This window comes from Melospiza georgiana, chromosome 2 (assembly GCF_028018845.1).
Source record: "Melospiza georgiana isolate bMelGeo1 chromosome 2, bMelGeo1.pri, whole genome shotgun sequence".
Taxonomy (NCBI): domain Eukaryota; kingdom Metazoa; phylum Chordata; class Aves; order Passeriformes; family Passerellidae; genus Melospiza; species Melospiza georgiana.
The window spans coordinates 102,575,143-102,593,435 of NC_080431.1; the positions used below are offsets into that span (position 1 = coordinate 102,575,143).

The following is an 18,293-nucleotide window of genomic DNA, read 5'->3' on the forward strand; positions in this document are numbered from 1 at the left end:
AAAATTAAAATTAAAATTTTCATCTAACTTTTTTAAAAAAATATTTTAATCTAGAAGTTCAGTCTATTATTTTTTTCATTATTTGCTAAGAAAAAAAAAGCCAAAAGTTTTCTGATTCCATTTAAAAAGATGCTGAGTTTCTTTAATCTTTTTCAAAAGTGAATATAAAAGATTTGGTTTTTATTCAAGCCTACGTACTCCTGACTATGTGGGTTAATCCACTGAGATATTTTTGACAAATTTATCATAAATAATGTCATAAACCCATAATAATTATTAGGTGCTCATATCTATGGTACTTTTGAAGAAATTGCAGTGTAGTTTCACAGCTCTGTTTTCCAGAGATTCCTACACAGCATCCAGGTTTTTCTGGAATTGCTGAAGCCAGAGGCAATAAAGGTGGTTGGCTTCTTGCACGACTGAGAACTTGGTAATTAGTAATGAACTTGCTGCCCACTTGAAGTAAACCAAAAGAGCAGCTTTTGTGTAAGATGGAATAGATACTACCTTGCAGGCCTTGTATTATGAAGGAAGAGAAGGTCTTTAGCCTTACTTATGTATTTTGTTTAATATTAATTAAATTAAATTGTAACTCCTGCCATCATTTTAGTAAGTGATGATTAAAGAATGTGGGAACACAAATCTTCTGCTCCTAAACAATTTTATTTAAAAACCCACCCTGTTATTTAATGTTTTCTAGAGATAAAAGGCAAGTTATTGCTAGGCTGGGTTGCTTTCTTTAACAGTGTGGGAAAGACTTTGCTATAAATTACAAGCTGTATCATACACAGCTATAAATCAGATAAGTTAATGCTTTAGACTATGTATCTGTAATATTTAAAAAAACACCTTAAAAGAAAACTAAAATAAATTTAAAAATGATAGGGAAATAAACATATCAGGGTGTAACATAATAATCAACAGACTTAATTTTCATTATTTTTGGAAAACACGAATTGTTTTCCTGTGTTTTAAGGATTCTGAGAAGATCGCTGTGAGTGTAGCATTTTTACCCAGTCATGTCTGTTGATCCTAGTGTGCAGAGACACCAGCATAGCATTAAGTGGTAAAAGCCCTGCACGTCACTAGCTTTACAAGATGGCATTCAATGAAAATATTTGCACGACCCAATGCTGATTGCATTAATTAGACTCCTTCATTGCTTTGATTAAATCCCCTCATTGCATTTTACCTTCTATCAAATATGTTAATGTGTACCTTTCCAATGTTCATTAACACATTTTGCTGAAAACAGCCAAACATTCAAGTAGATGAAAACAAAGACTATTGGCTTTCTTATTTTGCTTTTTTCATTATATCTGCTGAAAGTGTGGAAAGATTCTCTAAGATGCTGTTCACTTATTTGATATTGATTTTCTTAATGTTGTCTCTTCTTTAATGACTATTGTGACTAGTTTTAGGAGTCTGCTCTGAGAGGCAGACATCAATTGCTGTTCCAACTATTTTGCCTTTCTGAAACAGATATAATTGTGTGGTAAAATTGTTGGCATCCCTTGTGATAAATAACAAGTTTGTTTGACTCCTAGGAATCATTTTTCACTATACAATGTTCTTGATGGTTTTGACATAAAACTAAATGATTCATTTAAAAGCCTGGATTGCAAATTCAATAGAGACACTCCTGTCTCAGAGGAGAGGAATGCTTAGTGAAACCACATGCATACACTGAAGGGACATAATCAGAATATAACTTGGACCATCTACAGCAGTTCTTTGGGAACTTGGAAGTTGAAAACTCGCTCAGGGAAGCTTTCAGGAGGAGAACTTAACATGGCAAATGGGCCATTACAGTCCCAGACCTACTAATTTCAGTAACATCAGGCGTAGTTTCTGTCCTCTGATTAAGACACACAGTACAGGATAAAATTCCTCCCCATGTGAAAGGCCAGCACAACTCTAACATGCAGCACACTCTTCTAAAAATTAAAACCTTACATTAAGAAATAAACCTGGGATTTTATGCTGATTCAGATGGATGAATTCCATACACTCTTCACAAGTTTTATTCCCAAAGATCTAAAGAAACAAAATGCAGATGTAACTGTCTTTCTGCTCTATGATGCACTTATGTGACAGTATCCCAATAGATTATTTTTCCTGCAAAAGAAATGTTTTTCTTCCTTATTGAATTATATATATTATACCAAAATAAAAAGAGTAAAAAAAAAGGCCAGAGTCAAGATTATATAGTTGAAATTTTTCTTTGATTTGTCTTTAATTTAAGCCCTAACTTGTAAAGAAGGAGGAAAAGTTTTTTCTGAATAACTTCACTGAATAAAGCAGTTATGAGAGTAAACTCTGTATCTATTTTTGGAAGTATTTACACATGCAGTATTCAGCAGAAAATTCACCGTACAGCATGACTGCCGTTGAGTATCACAGATGAGTAATCTACATCAGCCTGGGCAGCATCCCAAAGAATTCAGATGTTCAGTGTTCCTAATGACCAGGACTTTTTAGCTATCAGCTGTAGGAGAAGTTAAGAGTGGCTTGTACATTGACAAGCTAATTGTAAATTACAGAAATTAATAACTGTGAGGATATTCTTATTGTTGCTGTGCCCTATAATCAATGACACTGTGCAGCAGGTTCTCTGTTAGGGTAAATGATCCAAACTCCAGTTGTGTTTTGAGTACTTATGTTAGGAGAAAAAATTGCCATTTCTTAATTTTAAAAGCATTGCTGTGGCTGGCTGTATGATACTATCTCCCATTTAGGGGGAGAAAACCCTGTAATTACAAATAAGCTTATTAGATCCTGATAAATTCACATGTATACTTTTAACTAAATAAAAGGTTGCCATTGAACTATTGGGGACACACTGCATGCTTATACCCATGGGTAGCCAAGTGCTTTTCTGTTGCATGGACTTGGAATAGTTCATCGAACCGCTGCTTTTCAGTGAAATCTTTAGGATTTAGAGAAAGAGTAGTCTTTTTTGCAAACCCCTGCTATTCATGGAAGGCCAGCAAAGTCTGCTGTTTGTTTCAGACTCCCAGCTCAATTCCTGGGCAATCGCTGCTGTTGGAGGGGAAGCTGGGGGGAAAGCTCAGACCTAAGACAAATGCTGGTTTCAGAGACAGAAAGTAGCACTGGGCAGGGCAGGGTCTCCCCTGCACTCCTCCTGCCACAGCAGTGCCTGGGATCCAGGGCTTTGCTCTGTGAATCTGGATTTAGATTTGCTGAAAAATTATATTTATCTGCGTTCCTATAAACAGACTAAGTATATCTGTGGATCAAGTCCCTAAATCTTCAGATAGAGCTACTAAATCTAATCAGATTAATATTCTTCCAGTGTGTTTGTACTGCTGCGAGCTTATGGCTTGAGAACAGAGGAAAACTATTTATCTGAGTTGCCTTGAGCTATTGCTGACACTGGCAGTGCATCTGAGGTTGAATCTTCAGGTCCACACTCCTTGTTCAGAGTGGTGGTGCTGTCACAAGGAATTTGCAGAGTAGGTGTGTTTGTGGTTGTGTAGGAGTGCTTTACTACAGCACACCCACTCCTACCCTCAGGACCTCACCAAATACACACTGTAGTGTGCCTCAACTCCATGTTGTTCTGCTATTCTCAAGAGAACTTTCCTTCAAAAGATACTTACAGTGGTAGCTCAGGAAAAGTAAATTCAAAATTCTGCACATGATTAGGTCTGACTGTGTAAACACACATCCCTCCCTACTGCTCATACAGCAAGCATAGGAGGAAAAAATAATGCTGTTCTTGTGATGTGCATGTTATATTAACATTTTTATTTCTCATTAAAGTATCTACACATATATATGCAAAGCCTATCAAATGTAAACAAAGGTTTCAGTTCTGTTTTGCTTCTAACAATAAAGCTTGCAGAGAAAAAGCATTTCTAAGTGTATTGGTGTGATGACTGATAAATTTTTGAAGGGACGTGTTGAAAAATATAGGCTAATCTTATTGTCACTATTTATGATTTTGGTATAATATATATTATTCTATGCAATCTCTTCTATGAATAAAGATTTTCCAGACTGTTTTTTATTATCTAAATCACCAAGAACTGAAGTTCATCAAAGCAATTTTTTAGATACTTTTATATAATTTACTGATCTGACTGATTTATAATTTCTATGTCATGGGGAAAAAAAATCCCTCTGTTTTCCAAAGACTTCATTATATATCATATCACAATGAAGAATTAAAGCCAGTCTCACAACTAGTTGTAGCAATTTTATTCTATCAGCAGTTGCTTCTGCCTTCTTTTCTGCAGAATTCAAATCAGTGCATTCCTGGATTTATAGCTAAAGCTGTCCCATATAAACTCTAAGACTTATATATACTTAAAGATAAATATAAGCTTAAAGACACATTATAAACATAAGAAACTCTCAGTTTCTAAGACCGAGAAATAAAGGATAGTATGATTATGGATGGTGTTTCCTCACAAGATGTGATGACATTTTATAAGCTCAGAACTGCAAGTAGCTATTTGATATTTAAATGTCTGAGACAAGAACATCATAAAAAGTACAATGACTTGTCAAAAACAGATACAGGCTTTTGTAGGTATCTTTAAAAAATGCTATTCTTGAGACCTCTCTCAGGTCTGTCCTACTTTGATTAGTCAACATTCCTGTTTGGAATCACATCTACCCAAGATCAAAATGAAAATGAAAACAATAAAAAGAAAAATTATTCACCTACTGAGATTGTAACGCATCTTCCCATTGGGTTCAAAATCTGCATCAGTTTGGATGTCAGAAATGTTCTGTCAGGGCAGCAGCACACCTTGCTACCACCCCCTGGAGCAAAGGGGGTGAAAACTGAATGGAGGGGCTCATTCAGAATCTGAATATTGGGCAAGCTGCTTTCTACAGCTCTGATCACAGGGAGAATATTTATCTACGTTTCAAGGGTGATAACTCCTTTTCTATGCAGTTCAGGTACCTGACTAAAGCTCAGCCAGCTCATACATTTTCCAAGTCAAAAGCACAGTGTTGCCATTTTAATGTGCAGCTGAAAATCCTCAATGTTAATGCTTTGTAGTATCAGCACAATTATTTGATAAAGCATTCCTTCAGATAATATAATCAATACAAATATTATTAAATATTTTTCTTTTAGAGGAAGAGTAGACGGTATTTCTAAGAGAGTGTTCAAAAATTAAAAATTACAATTTCAGAGAGATGAAAATCTTATTTGCTGACTTTGGAAACCTGGGATTAGGAGAGTAAATATTTGTTTCTTTCTACTCCGTTCACAGAGTTTAGGAACTGAAATCTCTTTTTGCATTCCCCTTTAATAACCGGTTCTTGACACAATGTTAATGTTGGTTCTAAATGAACCTCTAAGTAATTGCTGCCTTTCCCCGTTGTGATTAGCAGACCACCATGCAAAAGAACACAATCAGGCCAATTTTAATGGGATGCAGACAGGGAGGTGTAAATGAAGGAACATACACAGAATCATGCAATAAATATGAAAAGGAAACTAGTAGTAAATAAGAAGTTGTGATTTAATTTCTTCTATACAATTTTGACTTCACAGGAATTAAAAACTATTCATGAGTACATTAGACATAAATGACTTACATATTAGAATACATTTCTTTGGTAATTTTGTAGTGTCTTGGATGGCATTTTATATATTGTATATATTGTATATGTATAGGCGCAATGTTTTTTGAATTTACAAATACCTCTTAGGTAATCCACAACATTTGAAATAGGATTACATTTAATTGAGGAGATTGCAGTTAATATTTTTCTCATCACTGAAGGAATTTTGATTTGGAAAATGTCTCAGTTGTGTTTGTCTGGTTCAATGCAGCACTTTGACAACTTTATTTTCAAATGACAACTCTGATGTTCAAAGGATAACACAGATGTTTGCTGTAATGCTGGTACTGCAGTGTATCTAACAACATAGAGCAAGCTAAAGTGGGCTTCCAGTTTTGGTGGCTTAGTAACCTGTTTACATGGCATTTCTGTAGGACTACAGAGTGAACATTTTTTTGAGGCAGCAGTGGAATGACTCACGCCTGGCTTACAGCGAATATCCCGATGATTCCCTGGATTTGGATCCCTCTATGTTGGATTCTATTTGGAAGCCAGATTTATTCTTTGCCAATGAGAAGGGAGCAAATTTCCATGATGTCACAACAGACAACAAGTTGCTGAGGATTTCTAAAACTGGAAAGGTGTTGTACAGTATCAGGTAAACCAGTTAATTTTATTTTTTTTCTCCTCATCCCTTTCTTTCCCTCTCTGTTTTCTGGATGCAATGTAGATGTTTAATTTTTTGTTGTTCCATGTGTACAGCTAAAATGAGATTTACTAATACCAGGGTGGAAGGAAAATTTGCCTATGTTTCTTTGCTAACATTTTACTTTTTGCAAAATAGTCTCTAAGTGGCACAGCGGTACTTCTTGGTCTTGTTGAAAACTTGAGGCTGTCGAGAACTTTAATGGCATGCCTCAGTAATTCCCATTAGCATTAGCTCAACTCACTCCTCTTGCAAAGAGGAAATCATCTCTTCAGTAGTCTGTGGGTTGCAATTTAAAAGTAAAGGGGAGTATTAATTTAAATGACTACTCAACACTTGAAGCAAAAACATGCTTGAAATGCAATAAATTTGACATGCAAGTCACTGTGTAATTGGATGTATCTAGTCACATAAAAAATCCCACCTGGAACTATGGAAAGCATTTGTTTTTGGTACTAGGGGCACTGAAGTGTGTGTCATGTGACTCGCTTTGGCTGAATTAATAAACACTGACAAAATGTGATTTGATATGACCTGATGAAACAGGACATAAGCAGAAAAACAAAATTGCATTCCACAGGCATAAATAGCAGCAAACAACCTGCAGTATTCATTTGACATTCAGCTTACTGTGAGACATTAATTGCTTAATAGAGGTAGCCAAAGATGCAAAATACTCTATTATTGCTCTTAGGATTGTTTAAAAGGAAGCAATTGCTGGAGTTTTTTTCTTCCTGGGGATGCTTCTTGATTTTTTCCTTTCTTGCATTATAGAAAGTAAACATGACAGTATTTGTTTAACAGATTGTCTAGTGAATTTGCTCATCTGTAAAGCAGATTAGTTTAGAAGGCAGTTATTTCTATTGTGGTTTTGACTGTGTTTTCATTAAGGAATTACTATTGATCCAGGCTTGGGATAGCTGTGCTCTTTAGGATGCTAAATAAATAAATATTAGCATGGAACTTCATCCACTTACATAATTCTTGTGGAAATTCCTTGGTAAGAGCCCAGTAATATTTGGACAGATGAAGCAGGGTTACTGAGCAGGGTTTCAAATTGCTCTACCTGAAGGGTTTGTGAAAAATAATAGGATACAAGGATGGTACCAGCACTAGCAGAGTGATAAATATGCTGTCACTTACAAATCTTTCCTGTTTCACCCTGAGAAGGAAATGAATGCATCTGTTTGTTTGAATGACATCAGACACCATCTTATTGGAGGAAACAGTGCAGTTGGGTGCTGCTCTGCATGCAGATGGATAGTTTTCCTGACATTTGCTCATGCAGCAAAAGTGATATTTTGAGCTGCCATATCACATTTGTAAAATTCCTACACCTAAATGCAAATTAATTTGAAGCAGAGTAAGCAGAATTCCAAGGGAGCACCAAGCAAAGCTCATCACTTCTCACTTGTATCACACAACAGTAACAGAGTAACCCAGCACACCCAACGTGGCAAAGAATTTTTTAACACTTTCTGGAGTATGCAAACTTGAAATCAGGAGCAGTTAGAAATACTTGTCTTTACTCTCTAAATACTGGGCTAGAGACTTGTATTCCATGTCAGCTGCTTGTAGTTGTGCTATGCAGAAACAAACAAGAATATTTTAGTGTTTGGTTTCAGTACATTGGGAATGTTCACTACTGCACCAATAGCACTTTGCCTGTCATTGTGATATTTAACATTTAGCATTTAGTGTGCTTTGAATGTTTAAAGCACTTCTCAAATGCCTCTGGGATGTAGCAGGTAGGCTGTTTTGTCATATTTTCAAATTTAATGAAATCAAGATCAAATTAATCTTGCATAAATACAAACTGTTCTTTGCATAAAGTGTGTTTAGATGTGCTCTCGGTAATCAATGGGCAAGAAGCAAGGTGTGTGTGTATTATGAGGCAGTGGCATCCCTCTTCCCAATGTACTGCACCAAAACCATGAAATGCACCAGGCAGGAGGCTGAACTGCCTTGTGCTCTTAAATGCTCTCAGAGGCCAAACCTGCCCTTTCTTAGCAGAACTTGGAAAGTCACCCAAGACAACAGTTCATGGTCCATACTTTACTAAAATGAGACATTTGGTGTAGGATATGGGTGCTCAGAAAAATCATGAAAAGGTGAGGGAGGGTCTGGGCCATATATCACCTCCTGTGCAGTGCTTGGCCACAGGAATTTTCTCACCCTGTGGTAAGCACGAGGCTCTGCATTCTCCTCTTGTATAGCTGGTCAAAGAAACAAACCTAACAGCACAGAAGAGGCAGAATGTAGATTTCCACAGAGTTTGCCTTATAATAGTCATGATGCTCATACTTGCAGATTCCTACAACTATATTTAATTTCCTGGGAGTTGTTACAGAAAATAAAAATTTGTTGATGCTTGATGTACCCGCCTCTGAATCATAACTTTAGGAAGCCAAGCCCATTTTTATATGTTTGCTGCATGCTCAGATGATTACCTTGACACCTTTTTTGATCTCAGATAGCATGCTGCGTACTGCCTCAGGCTTTACAGCTGGGTAACTGCTCTGCACCTTTGGGTGCTGCAGGGAAAATGAGAGCCTAGGGGAGAGAACCCAGAACTGCTTAATACTGCAAATAGATGCTATTGCCTCTGGAGATGTAGCAACAGCTCTCAGAGGCACATGCATTTTGAGAAGTGTGCAATTACAGCAAAGTTATATTCAGCAAAGAACTTCACTTTAGTCAAGATCAATCTCAGTTCCACTCATATACAACAATTGAAAAACTGTTAAATAGCTATCTTTTATTTTAAAGCACTCTGTAGAGAGCAGTCAACAAGAAATGTTTGTAATAGCAGTGTTGAATAAATTAGTTTGTGTTTATATCGTGTGCTGAAAAAGCAGTAAGAGTTCAAATCATAACCTACACAGTTCCACCCCCTAGACACTTGTGACTCATCTTCTTCCAATCCTTGACTGACTTCTGCATGGATTGGATTTTGGAGAGGGTTCTTCCCTTGGAAAGTGTTGGAGCACGGTGTGATGGTACCAAGAGTCCTGTTCCAGGCACTCACATTCTGTGTGACACCTGCATTTTGCATTGCCCACCCCACTGCATGGACTTTATGTTCCAGGGACAAGAATTGTGTCTTCTCTGCTCCCTGAGGACACCTGGGACACCAGGAAAATGCTAAATACACTCACAGAAGGCTTTATGTTCTCTCTGAGCCACCCATTTGTGCTACCTGATTCCCACAAACCCATTTCAGGCTGCCAGCCAGCTCAGAATATTAGCATCTGCCTAAAAGCTTATTTTAGCAAAATGATGGAAAGTGGTTTTATTTAAAGTTTGTGGCTTTTTTTTTCTGCAATAATTGCCTCCTTCTCTTTTTAATATTTTCAGTGCATCTCAGCCATATGAGATTGATCCAGAAGGAGATATAATTCAACTGTAATATTGATCCACAGCATTGAATCTAGAATATAGCGCTCAGGAAGATAAAAACATTGTAAATTTATATTTTTTTTAACTTGCTGCTCCAGAAAACACTCTCAGTTGAGCTTTCCTCTGAATATTGCCAGTATATTTAGCCAGACACAGTCTCAAAGCAGATTACTACATACTTTTTAAAAGGAGGAGATTTTAGAATGTGTTGCATGATTCTTTTAACAAGAGAAACACTTGAAATCCTAGGGAGGAGATCTGTGCAAATTCACAAATTACATTTCTTTCCCTAGTTTTGCTATTCCTGTTCAAAGAGCAATTAATCACCTAGGAAAATTTTCCTCAAGTCTTTCAAAATACCTCTTTTTCTGTCTTTCTTTTTCTTCCCAGTGCCAGAACTGTTAGTTACATAGACCATTAGTTCCTTGCGGTTTCAACTATCGACCTAGTTTTAATTGCAAATGTTGCTGTGGCTGAGGGCTGAGTGCCTGTTTGAAAGCACTTCTGTGCTGGGGGGCACTGCAAACAGAGAACACTCGAGCTGTTGGATTGCTCTGTTTGTGTACCTGCTCTGGGAATGCTTACCAGCCCTCCATCCCACAACAAGTAGCTGACAGGGCAGTAGGAACATCCCACCAGTGGGAGCTGGCACCTCCCAAAGCCCTCACCTCCTTATGCAAGCCAAGAGAAGTCTCTGTAAAGCAGTACAGATATTTGCAATGCTGCCTCCCATGCCAGCTGCCTTGCTCAGGAGTTTCCAAAATCAGCTCTTCTTGGTGTGGCCAAGCACTGAGGGACAGAGCACTGAGCCAACTCCCTCCTGCACCCCTGTTGTCATATAGTTTAAAAGTTCTATTGCCATTACATTGCAAGTGTTCCATATTGCTAGAGCTTTGTACCGCCTTGATGTTTCCCACAGGCAGCTCCCCTAGTCACTGACTCTTCCTCATCCTTGGAGCAGCCAACCAATCCACACTTTTATAACACTCTTCTGATTGGCTACAGGTGTGGCCTGTTAACATCAGGCCTGCTCCTAATCTTTACTAATTAACCCAGCTGCAACTGTTTAGGGGTAAGATTACATTCTATACTACCTCCATTTACCCATACTGTATCCCCCTACACACCCCCATGACCCAATACAGGCCTAGGTGTTAAGATCAGGAGTTATGACTGCCATGTCCATCATGTAAACCCTCAGAAGTAATCCATGACACTTTTATAGCCCAGTTTTTCTGAGAGAAACTTCTGTGTTTTGTAGTCTCCTCTGTACTTGTGTTCTTTGCCTTCTGGGAAAGAAAACAGGTTAAGGAAATTCATAGGTAGCACTGCTGATCCCCCTGCAAGAGACTGCTCATGGCAAAAAGTTCACTATCCTGCTGAAATATATTGCTTTTAAATAAGATGCAGTCTGGGATTTTTTGCATGGCTACTATAGAATACATTGTCATGTTGTAGTAAAGTCAGGTGTAGGTTTTCTAAAATAATTTTGGGGTACAGACTTTATCAGCTAAACTATGTTGCAGTTCCGATCATCCATGTCCCAACACAGTGTGGCCTAGCACAGTGGTAGAAAATGTTACGTTCTACAGCCCTGTGTGCATTCTGTGCTTTAATTTGATGACTTCAATTTTATTTTACAATCTAGTGTTGGGATTTAAGAGGATTTGGACTTGACTAGCAGCATTGTCTTTCCATGTGACAGATTGGCAGAGGTGGGATCATGGAGATGTTTATCATGATTGACGTGTCTGTTTGCTTATTAAACTGCCACCTCACACAAACATATCCATTACCTCAGGTCCTATCAGAATAACACTGGTATTGACAAGGTGATGATTTTCCCTTGGAAGTGAATTTCAATAATCACAGGGACATTTTCACTGGGAATTATTTCATTCTTGCACTGGCAAGATGGTACACTGCCCCATTTTAACTGCCCTGACTTTACAAAAGCATAACATTTCTTCATATACATATGTCAAAGTAAATTTTCGACATTTAAACCAAATCAAAACACCGAAGAATAGTCAATGGAAAGGCTAACTGAAACAGAGAACATCTAAAACATTTTGATGTTTGACAGTTGATATGTTCTGTGGGCTGAGGCCTTATAGAGCTACAATCATTAAACTTTATTATGCTGCACAATGGGACACAGATATGTCCCAAATTGTGGCTGTATGCTATGTGAATCCAGTGAATTGGACAAATTTGTCTTCCCATAAGCATGACAATAATAACAATGGTTTCAGAAGCTAAAAAACTGCAGCCTTTGGTGGGACAAGCAGCCATTCTCATTACAGCTGAACCCATTGTCCTTGGATCATCAGTAGCTCTCTGTTTTTCACCCTGCCTGTCCTTTTTGCCCTTACTCCTGCTTCTCCTTCTAGCTCCACTCCAGGCCCTTCCTTCTGGGGCCTTTTAAATAAATGAACTCAGATTCTTCTCATCCTTCAGGGTTGTTTCCAAATACTCTCTTTAATTCATCACCCATTCCCTCCTTTCTCATTCCCTCCCAATCTACAAATTCAGTCTAAGGATCTAGCCCCGGGTTTCCAATACCCTCACTTTCCTGTTGTATCTAAAGTACTTGCTTTGCATAGCAAATAATGAAATCTACTAAATAAATAATAAAACCTAATGTAGGTACTTTGTTATGCAACTAACATGGCTATTGTGAAAACCCCATTGATTATACTGCTTAAGAAAAGAATAATTTACATTTTAATGACACAAAATTAGTTGCTTTTCATTTCATAAGGCATTTTAAACAAAGTAGGGATATGGGCGTTATATCTGAGCATGTACTGCCTCACTTCTTCCTCTAAGGCACATCCCCAGATGAGGCAGGAGAGCAGAGGAGGTAAATACAAACACGAGAGGGGAGCTGCTTAGACCAGAGGACAATGCTGCCAGGAGAACAAATGGCTCTGAACTGGCCATAAGTAAGCTCAGAGAGGAAGTTACAAAGTTTACAGCCATATACACCTTGAATTCCTGCAACAATATTCCAACAGAAATAGGGACACACAGAGTAGATTCAAATGAACTTTGATCATTTTTGAAAGGGTTGAGAGGATGTGACTCTGGGTGGTAGCAGATGATCAGACTTGATGGCACGAAATGTCGCTTCTACAGCCCTGTATTCCTGTGTCTCAATTAAAAGGGGAGACTTTGTTCTGAGTAAAAAAGTGAGAAATGCTGCTGGAGACCAATTTGAACATGTGAAGTTGATCTTGGCTGGCAGGATCAAAAATACTGGCAGGTGGCTCCTTCTGGATACCTGTGTCAATGGGATGGTTGCACAGCCAATAGGTCTCTGTGTACCACCCTCCTTATGGCTATTGGCAATGCCTGCCCTTGACTGCTGGTGATCAATCACTTCATTTAACCAGCTGAAGGCTAGGTGTGAAATGATGCAGGTGAAGGAACGCTTCCTAAAAGGTACAAAAAAACATTTTCCTAGAACATGGTCCCACGGATAAAGGTCTTTTGCCAGTTGGATTGAAATATATGGATTAGAACAGAGATGTCACCATGCCAGGAGGAAAGCAACACCATACCAAACACACACTGCAGGAAAACTAAGATAGAAACTGACAGAGAAAAAAAGAAAAGGTGAAATACTGTTCCTCATATAAAGGAAGCAGGTGCTTACAGATTTTACCTGTTACATACAATCACACTTGAATTTAATTTCATAGATTTGTTTGAGCAATAATTGGAAAATCATTTGCTGGCAGCTCATGTGCTGGCGTTGTGTATCTGCAGACAGTGATTGCATTACAATGAGAAGTGGGATGCCTGAAATGAGAGCTCCAGCACCCTGCTCTGTGCCAGCTCCTGTGTTGTTAAGCAGTACATGAAGCAAGGCAAAGCACTGGAGGGACTGAGGACATGCTCAGAAACAGCAGTACTGAAACTCCAGCCTGTAACTCACATTTTGCCATAGCAGAGAGCATTCCATGTCTCCTCTAAGCTCGACTTCAGCCCATTCCCACCTGACAGAAATGAAGCTGCAGAACACGACAATTATTAGAGAGGAATTCCAGGACTCCTCAAAAATAAGGGAAAAACCAGTCAGTTCAACTGTTCCATTTAACAGGACAAAGCCTGTAGACTGTGAAAATTACCAGAACTGGCATTCAAAATGATGAGTCAGGTCCCTGAAAAAATAATGACATGAACTACAAAATGAAAAGACATTTAAAAGAAGAATGCCACTGGGATTTTTTTTTTCTGCCTTCTGATAAGTGATCAGTGTGTGTGCCCTTCTTTCAGGCACCCAAGAGAGGGGGCTGGGAGGAATATAAAGAGATTTTAGATTCTCCTCCCTGTTTCAGTGTCACTAGCCTAAATGGCATTTGCTCCTATGTCATTCAATGCTGTCATGGTTGCTGTGCAACTTCATCTCCCCTGCCAGTTTAATAGGGAACTTTATCTGCTTGTGCTTAGGTAATATTTTAATGTTATTTCAGCAGCTAGAAGGATCAGGAGTTTAATCTTTCAAAGAAAAAAAGTACCACTAAAATATCTTCAACTTTATTGTCAACTTAGAGCTTTAAGAAAAATACCAGAACCTTGCAATTTAAAATTTACAATAGCATCTTTAGATTTAACAATGCTGGAAAAAAAGAAATCCCACTTGTCTCACTAAATCCAGCACTGAGGGGTTTGCACAGGTATTAGTTTTGTGATAAAAATGGCACATAGCCAATGCTACCAGTGATCATGCATGTGCTATTTATGTTCTGGTATTTGCAGCATAAAATCCTAGATTGTGAAATCTCTTGTCCCAGCAGCTGAGGTGCAGATGGGCGTAGTGTGAAAGAATGAAGGGATAAGAATAGAAACAAAATGTTATTTTTAACATGATGCCTACTCATGATGAGGCATTTATTGCTTTTCATGCTAGTGAGGAGATAATCTTGGGGTTTTTTTGCAGACAGAAGGGATTTATACCCTTATCTGCAGGACTTTATAAATTCCCAACAGTATTTCTATACATAACAGGACTGATCCCAGTTATTTATCATTACAAAAAAACTCTGTGATGAGGCTGCTGTTCTGTAGCCCACTCACAACCAACCTTTCTTGCAGAATAACTAATGAAAAGAATACTCCTCTGTCATGATGTACCACATATTATGATCCCCAGGGCCCTTCTCTTGTGGAACCAGGGTCCTCCTATGGGATGAGATGTCACTGAGATCAAGGGAAGTTTTGGGTGTCTTGCAAGACATCAGGCTAAGGAGTGATAGCTGCTTGTAAAGGAGTGGGCTAGAATACAGTTCAGTGGTTGCTGCAGACATGGCAGTACATCAAATCTCAGCTAAAATTATATAATCTCCTAAATTTATTTTTTTTAAATCCTGGATTATGTAATGTGTAAACACAATTCCCTAAGTGTTCAACAAAATGCTAGTCAGCAGTTCATTACTTCAGATTTGTGTTGCAGACCATTCACAAGCAGTCTGTCTCTAAAGTACTCTGAGGTGTTTTTGTCGCATTGTGAGATTACCAGAGAAGTGGTGTGATGGCTGGGAGCCCCAGCATTCAAAACCCTCCAGTGAAAGAAGGAGATTGGAAATCATCTTCAGAATGATCTATTTACAAATGTTTTATTTCTATTGATTTTTTAAAAATTTATTTATTTTTTAATTCAAGATCCTTACGGTCTCGTCTACTGACGGCGCTGCTTTGGGAGTTAGTTGTCAAAGGCAGACTGGTGTCACAGCTCAATGCCCTGAACACAGGTGACAGTGGCATTTGACAGGAATTGATAAACAGGAGAAGGAGGGGGGAAGGGTGTGAGGATAGACCAGGAGGAAAGGAAAATGACTGGGCTCTGTGTCATGTTGGTGTCCCTGAGAGATGTGGGGTAGATGGGCAGGCATAGGACGATATGGGGAAAATGTCTCTGGGCTGGAGAAGGAGCAGGATAAAGGCAGGAAACACAGTATCTCAGCCCCAGTGCTGAGCCCAGGACTTGGTTGCCCTGCACATAAACGCCTCTGAGCCCCCTGGCTGCAGGTGTGTGCCCCTCTCCAGTGCCTTTCCCTCGGAGGGGATTTTGGTGCAGTGGCTGCATTCCAGGCAGCAGGGGTGCCCATGCCTGGTTCTGCTGCTGGCACATCTGGGGCCATGCCAGCTCTCACCAGGGGAAAGCACTGACACTGCAAAACATGCTCAGGTGTGAAAGACAACCAGCATGAGAGTTTCTGATTAAGCAGTCAGACTATTTATTTTCCCATGAAATGCCTTATTTGAGTTCTGTGACAGTGGCCACAGCCTAGAGGACCTTGCCTTCCTGCCTGCAGAATTTGGGGAATGCAGACCTCTGAGTGATGCTGTAAGTGGGTTCCTGGGGTCGCCAGAAATTTAAAGATTTTGAGTGGGGCTGGGAAGAGGGGCAGGCCCAAAATCCAAGTCTTAGCGATATCTCAACACTTTGTGTTGAAACCAGGGGATGAAAGAGGGGAGTTTGAATGAAGGGCCGAGTGAAGAAATCCCAGCAGTGCCTGCTCCACATTGAAGGCATTCAAGGTGTCAGGAAGGGGGTCCAAAACATAATACAGAGAATGCTGCCCTGGAGTACTTGGATTATAGCCCTGTTTGTGTTACAGTACTGCTCAGTGACATTATTTATTTATTTATTTATTTATTATTTTTGTCACAGTGGCAGCCAATTGTTCATTCTTTGTTTTCTGGCTCTGATTCTGTATTCTGTTCTGTTCATACTCTTATTTGCATTATTCCAGGGTTTGATTCTTCCTTGGCTGTGGGTTGAGTGAGGGAGCAGGGAGGGACAGAAGAGAGCAGCTTTTCCTCTTCTCTGAGGCAGCTTGCTGTCCCTGGCACGTTGCCTGGTGTGCCGAGGCAGTGGAGACGTGACTCCCTCCTGCTCCCTCATGAGCCCTCTCTGCTCAGCTGGAAAATAAAATGTGCTCAGCCCCAGAGCTTTCGGTGAGCCAGCTGTGCCACCTGGGCCTGGCTGCCATGGGGTGAGGGTGCTCAGGTAATGGAAGGCAAAATCAAGTCCCTGGTCAACTTCTTCTCTCTTCAGTTTTACAGATGGTTCATAAAGCACTTCCCATCAGTGTTTTATGGCTCTCCACCACCAATCTGTTGTTTATGCATCTCAAATGCCTTGGTGGCGGGATGCCTGGAAAATAAAATAATTGTTCTGTAGCAGTTTGTTCTGTTTTATTAACGATTAAAGTATTCATCAGTGTAATTCCCCATTAAATTTGCTCTTTGCTTCAAACCTCCAGGGGCCCTTCTTAAATTTGCCAAGTGTGAGACATTCATTTTGCTGAAATATTTTCTGTCAATGACACTGTTATTATCAGCAATGTGGGTAGCTATATCTACCTAACACTTTTCATTTATGACCCCATGTCCTTATTAATTAATAAGTAGTGACATGGCACCAGGGTTTGGAAACATTTGCAGGCTCATAGTTTTAATGAAAAGGAGTCAACTGGTATAAATTGACCCACCACCATAGACTTCAGTGGGTCTATTTCAAATTCCAGCTGCTGAACATTTAGTGTGTAGTAATCTTGTTGAAAACCAGTGGATCTGTGGATGATGCAAGGCTCTAACCACTGCTTTCAACACTTACATTACTGCTGCTAAAAGGGACCAGAGGCAAAGATGGTAATTCTGAATGGCTACTGTGCTGAGGTGACCAACAGGTAGAGGTAAAACTATAACTAATATAAACATGATGTCTTGAGCTATTCTCATCAACACAGTGAATAGAAATTATTTTTCATTTTTCAGGGTAAGAAGAGAATAATTAAGTCTTTGTGAAAGACAACAATGATTAGGAAGAGAAAGAAGGACATTAGACTTTGTGTGGACCTACAAAATGAGCCTACATAATTTTCTCATCTCACCTCCAGGAAAAAAACATCGATATATCTGCCTTATATCAATGGAGATAGATTATTTTTTCCTTATGAATTTTTAAAGCAAAGCTGCATCTCTGTCTATTTGCTTTCTCATAAATATGATATTAAAATAATGAGGGACCTTCCTGACCATGCATGTAATCAAACCCCCAAATTACTTGAATTACTGGGCAGTAGAAAGGGCTGAAGAAGAAAGGAAAGCAAGTCAGTGTGCAGTCCACACCTGACAGTCATTAAAATCCAAGGGGTGAGTGAATAGCCCATGCCTACTTCAATGGATGCAAATAAATAACATATTTACAAAGGCTGCATTTGCATAAAGGCATGTTTGAAAAGAGCTTAAAACATCTAAGCCATATTTAGAAGATGACTGAAAATAAGGGAGTTTGACATAGCAATGTTTCAGGAAAGAGACCCGGGCACTGTTTTGTTAATGCTGGGGATTAGCAACTTAATTAGCTCAATCTTTAATGCAGGAAATTACCTAGTGAAAATGAGACTAGTTAACATTTGCAAGGACTTAAAATATTTAAATCAAGAAAGGACAGATTTTCAATGACACTTACACACCTACTAGATAAACTTTTTTCTCTAGATGAAAATTTTATTTTTTTAATACTTCTGCTATTTGATCCCAAAGGTTAAATGTGAGTTTATTTCCTATGGAGATGTTGAGACTGGGGACTTTTCTTCATCTCTCTGCCACATAAATGTGA

At 38.9% G+C, this 18,293-nt stretch overlaps 1 protein-coding gene across 5 annotated transcripts in view; it reads left to right on the forward strand.

The window, feature by feature from the left end:
• GLRA2 (glycine receptor alpha 2) overlaps nucleotides 1–18,293 on the forward strand; it is a 121,583-nt gene that overhangs the window by 25,486 nt on the left and 77,804 nt on the right. For all 5 annotated transcript variants that reach the window (XM_058045178.1, XM_058045177.1, XM_058045180.1 and 2 more), the window contains exon 4: nucleotides 5,985–6,208. In XM_058045178.1, coding sequence (XP_057901161.1) covers nucleotides 5,985–6,208 — 224 coding nt within the window. The remainder of the gene's footprint in view (nucleotides 1–5,984; nucleotides 6,209–18,293) is intronic.